The sequence below is a fragment of the Thunnus albacares genome, chromosome 6 (genome assembly GCF_914725855.1).
Source record: "Thunnus albacares chromosome 6, fThuAlb1.1, whole genome shotgun sequence".
In the NCBI taxonomy this organism is placed as follows: domain Eukaryota; kingdom Metazoa; phylum Chordata; class Actinopteri; order Scombriformes; family Scombridae; genus Thunnus; species Thunnus albacares.
Genome location: NC_058111.1, coordinates 8,346,174 through 8,358,726, shown reverse-complemented (window position 1 = coordinate 8,358,726; position 12,553 = coordinate 8,346,174). Strand labels below are relative to the sequence as shown.

General features: G+C 38.7%; 1 protein-coding gene across 4 annotated transcripts in view; it reads right to left on the bottom strand.

Annotated features, from left to right (window-relative positions):
- The window catches only part of LOC122983360 (rho GTPase-activating protein 42), a 61,522-nt gene that overhangs the window by 5,278 nt on the left and 43,691 nt on the right, over positions 1 to 12,553 (bottom strand). For 2 of the 4 annotated variants that reach the window (XM_044353057.1, XM_044353056.1), the window contains exons 5-19: positions 10,688 to 10,789; positions 10,337 to 10,447; positions 8,854 to 8,958; positions 7,951 to 8,080; positions 7,478 to 7,578; positions 6,390 to 6,499; positions 5,558 to 5,614; positions 3,755 to 3,833; positions 3,361 to 3,400; positions 2,961 to 3,023; positions 2,701 to 2,775; positions 1,891 to 1,975; positions 1,637 to 1,695; positions 753 to 858; positions 341 to 500 (exon numbers count right to left, since the gene is read on the bottom strand). In XM_044353057.1, the coding sequence (XP_044208992.1) occupies positions 341 to 500; positions 753 to 858; positions 1,637 to 1,695; positions 1,891 to 1,975; positions 2,701 to 2,775; positions 2,961 to 3,023; positions 3,361 to 3,400; positions 3,755 to 3,833; positions 5,558 to 5,614; positions 6,390 to 6,499; positions 7,478 to 7,578; positions 7,951 to 8,080; positions 8,854 to 8,958; positions 10,337 to 10,447; positions 10,688 to 10,789 (1,383 nt within the window). The remainder of the gene's footprint in view (positions 1 to 340; positions 501 to 752; positions 859 to 1,636; positions 1,696 to 1,890; positions 1,976 to 2,700; positions 2,776 to 2,960; positions 3,024 to 3,360; positions 3,401 to 3,754; positions 3,834 to 5,557; positions 5,615 to 6,389; positions 6,500 to 7,477; positions 7,579 to 7,950; positions 8,081 to 8,853; positions 8,959 to 10,336; positions 10,448 to 10,687; positions 10,790 to 12,553) is intronic. The other 2 variants (XM_044353059.1, XM_044353058.1) reach the window with 1 other exon arrangement.

Here is a 12,553-nt window from a genome sequence, read left to right as displayed (position 1 = left end):
TATTAACAGTTTCTAATTTGAATTTACAAAACATATTTTAAGATATATATAAATATTGCAATATAAATTTGCTCATACCATGATAGAATATACTATCCATATCACCCACCCTCATGTGGTGCCATGTTCAGTGTCTTTTTGTCAAACATTTTAAAAAATTTCACATCAGCAGGGTTTTTCCCCTTAATTCTGTTATTGGCAGATGGAAAAACGTCTATAGGAGCAAAGGTAGAGTGAACCTTGTAATAAAAGACCTTTAAAGTAAGAATTACATAAAGAAGGAATTAGTTAAATGGTGAGGACAAAACTACAAGCATATTGTACGTCAACAATGACTCACTTTGTTGAAGTTCTCAATAAGTATTTCCACAACAATGTTCTGGAACTTGATGTTCATCATCGCTGCCACAGTCTCCTCTTGAGACCGCATCAAGGTGGGCCCAAAGATGACACCCAGGTTGGACACTGTCATCAGGTTGAACTGGCTCTGGGTGGAAACTCTGCAGGTAGAAGACATGGGCATTACATGATGATGCTATTCTATGCTATATCAAATGCAAACTCTTTCCCATGTGGTCACAGCTTTGTTCTTTACACAGCACTGTCAGTTTTAGAGAGGCCTGTAAATGCATTAAGGTGTCCCCAAACTGTGAAGACAATTTAATCAGTCTCAGAAATCTTTATTGTCTGTCATACGGTTGCTCTTCTTTCTTAGGGCTGCAGAGTAACTGATTCATTACAGGAACACGTACATGACAAGGTGTTTTATTAGTAGCTCCAGCATTTCCTTGTTCCTCTCCGGCAGCTTATGAACCAAGGCATGGACAGCACACACCCTGTAGTTCTGGTCATCTGACTCTGAGGGAAGTCAAACAGGAATAACATGATCAAGAGGGTGATATACTAACACAAGATATGCCAAGTTGACAATTGTTAACTGCGGTTTGAATTGCAGAAAGAATGGTAATACTACCAATAACACGGTGACTCTTGTGATCAGGGTAACAGAATATTCTATTGTAATGACTATACTGGCATGGTAATGTTAAAAATTAGATTCCATGTACTGAATATAAATATGAGAAATACTACTTCAAACTGAAGTGGCAGAACACATTTCAAATTCAGTTCTTCAAATTTATATTCAACTGTCTGAGACACTATATCCAGAAGTGTAGAAAGAAGCAAATTCACCCAGATTAAGCCAATTTAACTTACCAGTTTGACATGACATGAGAGCAATGTGATGCATACGGCATGTAGACTTTTGTTTTTTGTTTTTTTGGTAGCCTGAGATGGAAATGGTTTAATTGGTTCAGTCTATGCTTGTTTGATTTTCCAGCTTTAAGGACATGAATGTAGTGCCCACAAAGCTATCTCATAAAGGACTTAATTTGAAATGCAATTTAGTTCAAACTTTCACTTTCAAATGGTTAGAGCAAATTCAATTTGATCAAAACAAATTTCGAAATATTGTGTTCTCCAATGATCAAATACTAATTAAGATTTACCATATTCAAATGTGCTAATCTTCTGCCACAAATGTAATCTGCCCATTAACACTGTATGTTATGAACAGCAAATAAAGCCTTTGCTAAAATATCTATTATAATGTTAATAACTTTTCATAACTTACTGACAGCCATGATAAAATCTTTGTGGAGCTTGAAGGTCATTAGAGGCTCAGAGAGACACCTGGTGAATAAAGAGAACAGTTATCATTGATTTCCTGAGTGGCATGGGTCTTTTTAATAAATGCAGCCATCTCCATTTGTGAGTCAGAGGCAGCACTGAATGCATGACTAACACCAGGGAGGCTTCAAAGAGGCATTATGGAGGCAGCAATGATTCCTGACAGCTGAGGACACATAGCTGGTGGGGCGAGCTGACCTGAGGTAATTCTTCAGACCGCTGGTGATAGTTTTGTTGTCCCACGTCTCTGCATCCAGGTCCATATCCACAGGTGCCTTGGATGCTATTGGAAACACACTTAATCCAATTATTCATTATCAATTAAGCTGTAAACTGTCTGAAGCAACAAACCGACAAGCTGGTTAAATGAGCATAAAAAACACTGACGTTCTTCTTGTGTAAAATGACTCAACCCAAGAATGTGAGATAAATTTAAGTGAAAATGAGTGCATGATGTGTGCAATGAGTGTCTGAGAGAGATGGAGATCCAGCTTGAGTGAGAATTTAAAAAAAATCATTGAGACATTTCCTGTTCAAACGTATGAAACACATGCAAACAGGATTGCCTTCGGTAACTAACAAGGTAATGGCAAAGTAACATGAAGCATAATGGCTGTTACACTGTCACACCACAAGGAGGACACCTTTCCTCACTCTGCAGGGTCACATAATGTTTGCTGAAGCTTTAACTTCAACCTGAGATCATGTCCAGAGCTGTTCATTAACCAGAGCTTTAAAAGGAGAGGTTAATTTGCTGAAAATAATAATTCAGGCATTAAGAAATTGAAAAATACATCGAAATACATGTTGTGAGAATGTTGCTAAGTACATATAGTGCAAAGAAATAGTCTTAACAATAGAAAAAAAGCTGTAATTCCGAGCTTGATGAATAATGATACTTTAAATTTGGCTCCAGTCCCTTTAAACAGAGATCCTATTTGTAGTTTCTATACTACTATGCTGTGAGTGGGAAATGCTAATTTTTTTCCTGATATTAAGGTCACTTACAAAAGACTGTGGTCATCAGCTTCTGTACTTTGGAGTTGACCCCTCCGATCCGGTATAGTCCCATCGTATTTATACCTGCATTGTAATGAAAAAGGAAAAATAAAGAACCGGAACAAGGAACAAAGACTTTCTGCTCTGTTAAGACTTATGACAGTGCAGTATGTTGTCATGTCCACTAATGAACTAAGCACATTGTTATTCATAATCACCACCAGGACCTGTTCAAGTCGTTTGAAAGTTGAGAGATTTAAATGCCTCACCTCTCACCTCCACCAGGTCAATGCATTTCCTCACAAAGTTAAAGCCCGCCTCATTAAGAAACGCTGCGGTAAAACACAAGAATAGGATTGACATGTCAATTACCGTCTGGCTTAACCACGCATCAAGCTCTCCCCCTATGCATGTGCTCCAACTAATAAGATGCAACCCTTTTGCTGTAAAGCTGCGCTATGTCAGCTGAGTGGGTGCATGTCAAATAATTGTGTTAATGAACAGAGATACTGTAGTTGTAAGTAACAAATTATGTGTTTGATGTATGTGTATGTGTGTGTGTGTGGGGGTGTGTGTATGGAGTTTTTTTTTCAAGTCTTTGAAAGCTGAATTTATACTTTACTATGATGAAAGGGGTTTGGAGAGATTTGAAAAAAAAAACACACTTACTCTCTTCCTTTTTGCTCAAAATGGCAGGTAGGTTGTAAATCTAGAGAGAGATAACAAAAAGCATTACTAAGTTATAAAACCCTCTGCTTCAAAATTAAACAAAATCCCTTAAAGAAGAGAGTCATGTCCCAGTTTTTCCCACCAGTGCTTCTATGGTTGAAGTGGGCAGTCTATTATTAGAACAAGTGGATGGTGAGGTCATGGTTTCTTAAAAAGATGTTGCTGGACCTAACCTGAACCCACCAGAAGAGGGTGCCAGTGACAAATAGTTCAGTTTTGGTATTGTTTTCTTGTCAAACCAACAACAACAAAAAAAAATTCCAAAAAACATCCTAGTCAAACAGGAGCCAGTGTAAAATGAATATTTCAAAGACAAACAGGAAGAGGTCCTCACCGGCTCCTTGCCATCCATGGCCTCTAGCCACAATCTTCTGTTGGACTCTGACAGTGCCTGCAGTGTCATAACGCCATGCCTGGAAAGATTTCAGAGAAAAGCTGGTCTTAGTCTGATCTCATTGTCTAGGGGCCCCTGGACAGACCATGTTTACACTGGCTGAGACCACTATAAAAGGACTAGTGTGACTAAAATAGCTCATGTGCAAATGCTTGACTTCAAACTGTGCCCTGGGTTGGCTCTGTGCTTCACATTCCACTCCCAATTAAATGCTACATGTGCTTAATATTAGAGTGATTCATTTATTGCACCCAACATGCAAACACCTTTGTCTCCTCTGTGTTCTACAGCACAGCATTTCTTGTGTCTCATGTCTCGCCCCACTCTGTGCTAAATAGCTTGAAACTGGTGTATTATCTGCACTTGATACGCAGCGTTGCTTTAGTTGGTAGTGATCTGATGACACATTATATGATAATACTGGCAAATGAAAACTAAACCCCATCCAGTAGTGATGGTTAGTACTAGCGCAGAGCCATGTAGAGTTGCATGTCTTGCAATGAAGGGGTTGTTTCAACCATGTTACTGTACAAAACTGTACTTCAGGTGGTACCCAGCCATGCATATAGTTTTGCATTCATTTGTCCAGGTTTTGAGATATCTGTCTCTGTTATTCATGCCTCCAACTTAAAACAATGTAGGTGAATTGAATTTTTGTTTGGGATGCTTACAACATGACAATGTTACTCTAATCCACAGAACACATAGTTTTCATTGGTAACAAAGTACTTCCTACCAAAGTACCAATGAAAACTGTCAATAGTGGGGTCTGTAGATTATCCAGAGAAATTGGTACACACTTCCTAGAAAGACATGTAGCTGTTGAATTTTTAAAATGGCATTTTATCATTGCTTTGAGCACCACAAATGAAAATCTATTAATTTATATCCACACTGCGGTGGAGAGAGATATCTCGAGATCTGGGCGATCAAAATAAAACTATTTGCTTGGCAAGATACTCCTCTTATGATTTGGATGAACCAACCCTAGAAATGCGGTTTTGAGATGGTTGGCCTGATTCTGGCTGGGCTATAGGTGTAACAGCATGTTTATTATAATGAGGATGAATGGATGAGCTTGAAGCTGACTGGGGCTTGGCCCACATTGTCCTTGTGGTTGGAACAAGCACCTTGGGGCATCGTCGTTTATGATAAATGAGTTGTCCTGCAAATAAACTGCAGTTATTGTCCATGCTCAGCAACACTCACAGAGGGTGAACAGTGCTGGCCCTGCTGGTGCTGTGCAACAATAATGCACAGTGATGAGCTAACTCTATATAATGAAATACACATGCAATAATGAGTTGATATCAAGCTCTCATAACTTACAACTTGATCAATTGAGCCACTGTTAATCAGTGGGCAGTCAAGTTGACGGTGTTTGATCTTTGGCCAATCCCTCATTCTGTTCCCCAGTGAAACATTGAATACAAATCCATTATGAATGTTCCCATACAGCTAGTGGATTTTCAACTTCTAAAAAGAGGCAAAGTGATCAATTGATTCTCAGAATGATATGAATCATTGTATTGTTTGAGTAATTGCAGACAAGTAGGAAAAAGTAATATGTCTGTATCCTTTAGCCCATATTGACCAAGTGATGTCTGATTTTGTGAAGTGGTAAGAAGGCAAAAGTATTTCATTAGAAGGTCTGAATTTGAGATTGAGTGAATGTTATAATTAGCAGCACACATGCAGCACATGCAACTGCTCTGAAAGGGCAGGACTGGTCAGTTCACATACCGGACTTTACAGAAAAACTGAAGTGGTCTGAAAAGAGTTCCACGATAGATGTCATTTCTACATTGACATGAACACAGAGAAAAGACGGAATGGGTTCAAAAAAATAGAGAAAATATCGATGTTGTGGACATACAACAAACAAGAGGTTGGGAGGGAGAGGACTTGAGGAACATGCAGGACACAAACAGAGCTGAAAACATCTAACACTGGTAAACAGGGTGTCTTTGAAGATGTTAATCAAACCTGAACAACTCTTGCATGTTCAAGTGCTGTGTACTCCCATGACAATCTGGGTTAATTGTCAGGATCAATTGGGTTCGATAAAACACAAAATGCATGAGAACAAAACATCCCACATGCAATTCATCTGTCTTTAAATATGTTAGTCGTTTAAATATTCTGTTAAACCTGGAAGTACTACAGTTATATGTTAAAATGCCACATAATCTTCAAAATGTAAAATTTCTAAGGTAATTCCATAGTATCTATTATTATTTGCATATATCAAGATCAAGTAGAACAAATTGCAGCATGCTGATTTGTGGATGTTGTATTTTGTGATGTGTAACATTTTTCCTAATTAGGACAGTATATTCTTCAAATATAATATCCTAACTACTAATGAAATAACAAAATAGCTGATAAATGTCTCAATAAATATACAAAACAACACATTACGATAGTTCTCATGAAAACAAATGTGACATCAAACCACATACTAGAGAGGGTGGTAATAGTAATAAATATTATGTTTTGTATATGTTTTCAGTCCATGTAAGTGTTACAGTAACACATGTTTGGGAACATATAGATGATTGAGACAGTCACAGACCTCTCCACCACTTCGATATCAAAGCAGAAACGCTTGTCGATGGAGTCTGTTTTCCTCCGAATGCAGGATTTGAGCTTGAACATCTCTGGCTGGTTCAGGACAAGACCATTCTAAAAATAAACACACGATGCATGAATAAATATAAATTGAAATGAAAAACGAAAGAAATGCACTCATTTAAATTCTGTCCTTGCAAATGTTTTTTTAAATATCTAAAAACAGTAATATGATCATCTAATTAGTACATGCAATAACTTATGGGATGGTGGCAGTCGGTGGTGGTAGGATGGACGGATGGATGGATGGATGAACGGATGAAAAAATAGGTAGATAGACAGATAGATAGACAGATAGATAATTAGATATATGTAGATACATAGATGGATGTCCTTTATTGATCCCAAATTGGGAAATTGTAGTGTTACAGCAGCAGGTTATCCAGGTATTGCAAAGGAATAGTAAATACACAGTAAATATACATATTAACACTAGAAGAGAGAAATTTATATCTATAGAAAAACCAACACAACAAATAACAAAATAAAACAAAATATTCAATATGAGAATATGAGAAAAAAACCTTAGCATACACTATAATGTGATAAAATATAAACATAAGATAACATACTAAATACATTAGACAAGTACATAAAGTATGAAATATGTTGATAATCTCATGTGGTTTCCACTCATTTGTACGTGTCAAAGCTTATAAATGAGGTAAAACTGTTCAGTTAATCATGTAAAAAACAAGACACCATAACTTCCTGCTTAAAGGTTATTTCATTCCTTGTCTACCAGTTTCTTCTTACTGGTGGATTTTTTCATCTTTGAACAGTTTTTTTCTGCCTTGAGTTAACAAGTCTTTTGTTTTGTTTACCAAATTTACACTTCTATCATTTTGACTTTTCCCCCCTCTGGGTTGAGACATTGTTATGAGTCTCAAAGGGTTTCTTTGTTTCACACACACACACACACACACACACACACACACACACACACACACACACACACACACACACACACACACACACACACACACACACAGACTGAACTAAACTAAAATACACTAAAACATATAAAACTACCTGTTTCCCAGCCGACTTAGTTTCAGTGTTGCTCATGGTAAAGGTCTTGCTGCCTTTCTCGTATGTGCAGTAGTGCCGTGTCCATGTGCATCCCAGAGGACCTAGGACAGATAAATAAAGAAGAAAATGGTAGTTGAGCCAAAATATTTTTCTCTGTACCACAGGCTCTTGGAAAGACTTCTGAAAATCAATTTGCAATTAAAGTGTGATAAATCAAAAGTTGTTTATTGCTGCTGATAAAAATCTACAATTTGTGGTATCCCCCTTCCTTGTTTGAGAGCACATCAAAGTGAATTGGTAAACAGGATGAAGTATGAGCTCTATGCGAGAGGATCTCCTCTGCAGAGTTCTGGGAGAACTCAAGACATGTTTATGGTGATGGATGTAAAACCATGCACTTATAAGTGAGGCAGGGGGAGGGGAGATGGCATGTGAGGGCCTAACTGGCTGGGAGCCCAGCTAGAAATACTCACGTTTCTCCTGGACGTACAGGAAGCCTTCCATCGTCCACTGGCCTGGGGGTTTATAGTCCTGATCTGCAGACCTTATCCTCTTCATCAGCTTCTCCACTTCCTGCTTGGTGCTCACAAAGTTGTTTCGTGTCTGTGTGAAAAATGCAGGATTTGAGTATAACTGCATTGCCTGCATCAGGGAGCAGATTGAGACGTTTAAAAAAATAAAGGAAAAACATCACAAAACTGACAAATAAATCATATTTGTGCAGCTACATGAGACCACTTGGGGGGGAGAATGACTAGCACACTGGCAAACCATTTGGAAATGCAGACAGAGCATCTAATTCAAATACATTAAATTTATATTGGAAACTTTTTCTTCAAGAAATCCCAAATTACAACAGAGACTCAGCTGTTAATACATCCCAGGAATCCTCTTTTCCCCAGTCAAAAAGGTCAGAATGAGGCTGTCTTATATCCCCAACTAGAGAGATGGTGAGACAGCCTCACCTTCTCCATCTATTAGAGCTCTCTGCATCTGAGGACGTGGAAAGAGGGTTACAGAGTGGAAATTGACAGGTCAATGGTGCTGACATGTTGGACCAGAAAGAAATTTGGGCCCTCAGACTGCAATTGGTGAGGTCATAGTGATGGAAGGAGGGTGCATGGCAGCAGCTGTAGTTTTACTTCCAACTCTAACTCTTTTTTTTTTGACACGGTGCCCTTAAACATCCTGCAGTAACTTGTCTGAAACACAACACTCTGAAAATATCGATCCTCTGCGCAGCAAAGAATCTCTTTTTATCACATCGCTATCCATTTGTGAAAACTCTGCTTGTTATATTAGGGTGTGATAAGCTGCAGAATCTGATTACGTGGCTGGTTGGCTTTGTGTACAACCCCTAAGGTGTTGAGACTTACGTTCTGTAGGTTGAACTGGAGCTGCTGTTTGTACGGCTCAAATTCATGAGCCAGCTCGTATCCTTCATGGTAGAATGTAAACAAACCCTGAAGAAAGGCCAGGAGCTGGAGAAGAACATCGTTTAAGAGTGATTACAGGCTTAATAAACATTATAGAGCTACAGTGTGTGTTACTAATTCACATTGGAGAGCACATTTTAAAAACACATTGCAACATGAAATGGCCATTTTGTACAAGAGAAACAATAATCATTACTATAATCACATAATAACCCTTTGATATCTCTAAAACATGGGGAATCTAGTCTATTGAGTGTTTTTTTAAACTATGGATTTAATTATATTACTGCCATCTGAAAAGTACACAATTTACTTTAATTCTGTGCTATCAATCATATTATCAGTGTAAATGTCAAACTCTGTGGATATCCACTTTTGGAGTAAATCTATAATTACAATGTACATATTGCATTGTCAGTTAAAACTAATTAACTTCTTATTAAACAGGACTGTATTGCAGAAAAATTAATTAGCAAATCTGATGAAATTAATTATTTTCAAACTGATGCATCGAATATTGCACAAACAATGATGGACGAAAAGTTTGTGGTTCTTTTTTGTTGACAGATATTGATCTTATTTTCTGTATAACACAGAAATATCCTTGACCAGTGTGGAAAAAGCACTGGCAGTACTGCTGGAAGAAAAAAAAAAACTGATCTCATCTGTAGCATAGTGGATCCTGCAAACATAGAGCTGCTCTCAGTCAAATCCTCAGACACAACCACTGATTTGATTTCTAGGATGAGAGCTTGGTATATCAAATGTTCAAGGATGAACCATCTTATCTGTGCCCAGATTCATCACAGGCAAGGTTGAGCCTTGTCATTTTCCCCAGCACTACCTGGGGCCTGGAGAGATTTACATTTCTGGCCTGGTTTCTGGATGAACTGCCAGTAGATGTAAACAAATGGGAGTGGGGGCTTTTAAAACAGCCACTTTGCTCCCATTTCACATTCCCAGACATTTAACACCCAGAGAAGTTAATGTTTCCTGGTAACTTTTTCACTAAAGGTGTTAGAATTGACTCCACAAATCTGTAAGGTAGGGGCTTTTATAGAGCCTTTGATTTGCACTTGCACTTTGTCTTGTTTTGTTTGACAGCAACCACTTGATCTAATTTTACCTACTAGCTTGCCCAAATGGATCGACTGTATTACAGAGAATTTGTGATGAAGATGACAAATGTTTGGAATATACACGAGAAAATACTGTATATACCTGTGAGAGATGTATAATTGCGTCTGTCTTCACTCAGGGGACGATATGACAGACGTTTAAAAAGCCACTTCCATCAGCACTTCCATTAAACTACAAATATTCCCTACTATTTTGATTATATGCCACTCAACTAATCCTTTGTCTAATGTATTCAGCACAAACTGAACACAAAAAAATACGTAAAACTGATACTTTCTCTTACCGGCTCAACAAACTCAAATTTCTTCTTTTCTTGCACTTCTTGTATCTTGAAAACATACTCAAGGGATGCATCATAAAAGAGTTGTCTCTCCTTATCAATCTGCGTGTCAGCCTAGGAATGAACAAACAAACCAGCGTTAGTGCCATAACAAAGAAGGGTCAACCCGAGAGAGCGCTGTGTGGACAGAGAGTTAATGCTTACATCACCACCTGGAAACAGTGTGTGCTTAGATAGGTAATGAACAGAGAACGGTGCACAAACAAAGTTTATTTTTAGGGCGAAACAAAGCTGACCATAGAACAGCATTATTCAAAAACCTGTTGGAGTTCAGAAAATTTGTTTTGGTTTTACCTCCTGCAGATATGCTTCCTTCTTTTTGGATGACAAGTTGAGGTGTCTCTCAAGCGTGGAATAGTATTTCTCTGTTTCCTTATCGAATTTCTTCTTCCCTTCCTAAAATGGTTCACAAGACACATAAAAGGCTTTAACATTACTAAAAATGTGAGATGTGTTCCCGTATCTCGGGGTGTGTGGTGTGACTGCCACTAGGTGGAAGTCTAACTACATTTTCACATGCCACTTTCCACATGCCATTTAAAATTCCTGTCAATAGATTATTACAGGTCATAAAAGTGGCATATGACTGCGTAATGATGAGAAGACAATGTGGACATGGTCAATAACGGACTGTGCAATATCAAAAGGGCTTCTAAGAAATATACGTTATTATTCTCATGGTGAGCTGGGGACACAAGTTCATAACACTGCAAATCATCAATAGCGTAATGGATTTGGCACTGTCACAGACAGGACCGGCTGGATGCTGTTTGCATTTTCCTTCCTTGTTATCCACCTGCAAAGACAAGTCAAACTCTATAGTTACCAGTCCCGAGACTCAGACAGCACGTCCCACAAGACTCTGAGAAAGTAACAGGAAATGGGCTCTTCATGCCAGATGCCCATCTACATAGCATATGGACTACTACTACATTTCAACAACCCCCTCCCCCCCCCAAAAAAGATCCACTTCATTGGCTTTAATCAATCCTTGCCCAAGCAGAGAGAACCTGTCTGTGTGAGGGAATTCAAGTGTCTCATCTGCAAGTCTGACCTCTAAACCAAGCTTTGCCCACTTACTGCCCATCTCGCTAAGCAAACATTCATAAAGGGGCTAGTCAAGAACAGAATAGAGGGGACGGGGAAAGTGTGAGGAAACGGCCACTGTAACCAGATCCAGCTTGTTTGTTTTCATTCCCATGGCCCTGAAATTCAGCAAGTCTAATCTACTAGCTACTGATATGACCTAGAACAGTGTTCTGCCTCAGCAACCCCCACAGCAGTTAAACACTGGAGAAATTCACCACAAGACACTGTAACCCTCCTACATAACTATTACAAGTAGAGCACAAAAATCAATAGATAATTTCATGTAGTGGCATCTTATTTCCATCTTTCTTGTCATGTCTGGCCCAGGAATGATCTTTTCAAGAGGGGGAGAGAAATCAATTGCTTATATGCCTGCTATTCAGAAATAAAGAGAAAATAAACAGGTGGAAAGCAAAATAAACATATGATTAAATATGATATCACATAGACAGGAAATAAATTTCCCTTAAGGATCAAGTGTTTTTTTATTAGAGAATAAAAAGGGAGCTGACTGTCTGCCATTGTGAGTGCTATTGACATGACATTAGTTGGTGAGCACACACACACACAACTGAAGCATACAACTGGGGAAAATAACTACTCACACTGTGCAGACACATGTACACATACACACACACTGGGGATCACATCAAATTAAGAGCTTTAGGTTTATATGAGCCCCGCAGTCACAGCAGGAATCTCCCAGCACTGCTGACTGGTGTGAGCGTGCCAGAAAACTCCTCACAAAAAAAAAAAAAAAAAAAAAAAAAAAAACACTCCTCCGTACGTCTGGACTAACTCTTTCACACTTACAAAGAGTGGGGAGTGACTCACAGCCGCAGTGAATCTGTGAGGCAGAGCCAGCCTGATTAAGTCACCCAAAGTGTCCTGCTTTGTTTTGATCCAGACAGGACGTGTATAAACTGGTGCTGCTGTAATGATACCCTAGCAGAACACCAGGTGTTGGTTTGTCCATGTGCTAAGCGCACACTTCTCCCCCTCTGGATATGTTTGTGCAATCAGAGTGGAATATGAGCGATTTAAATTGCAAAGACTCTCCTACAGAACGGG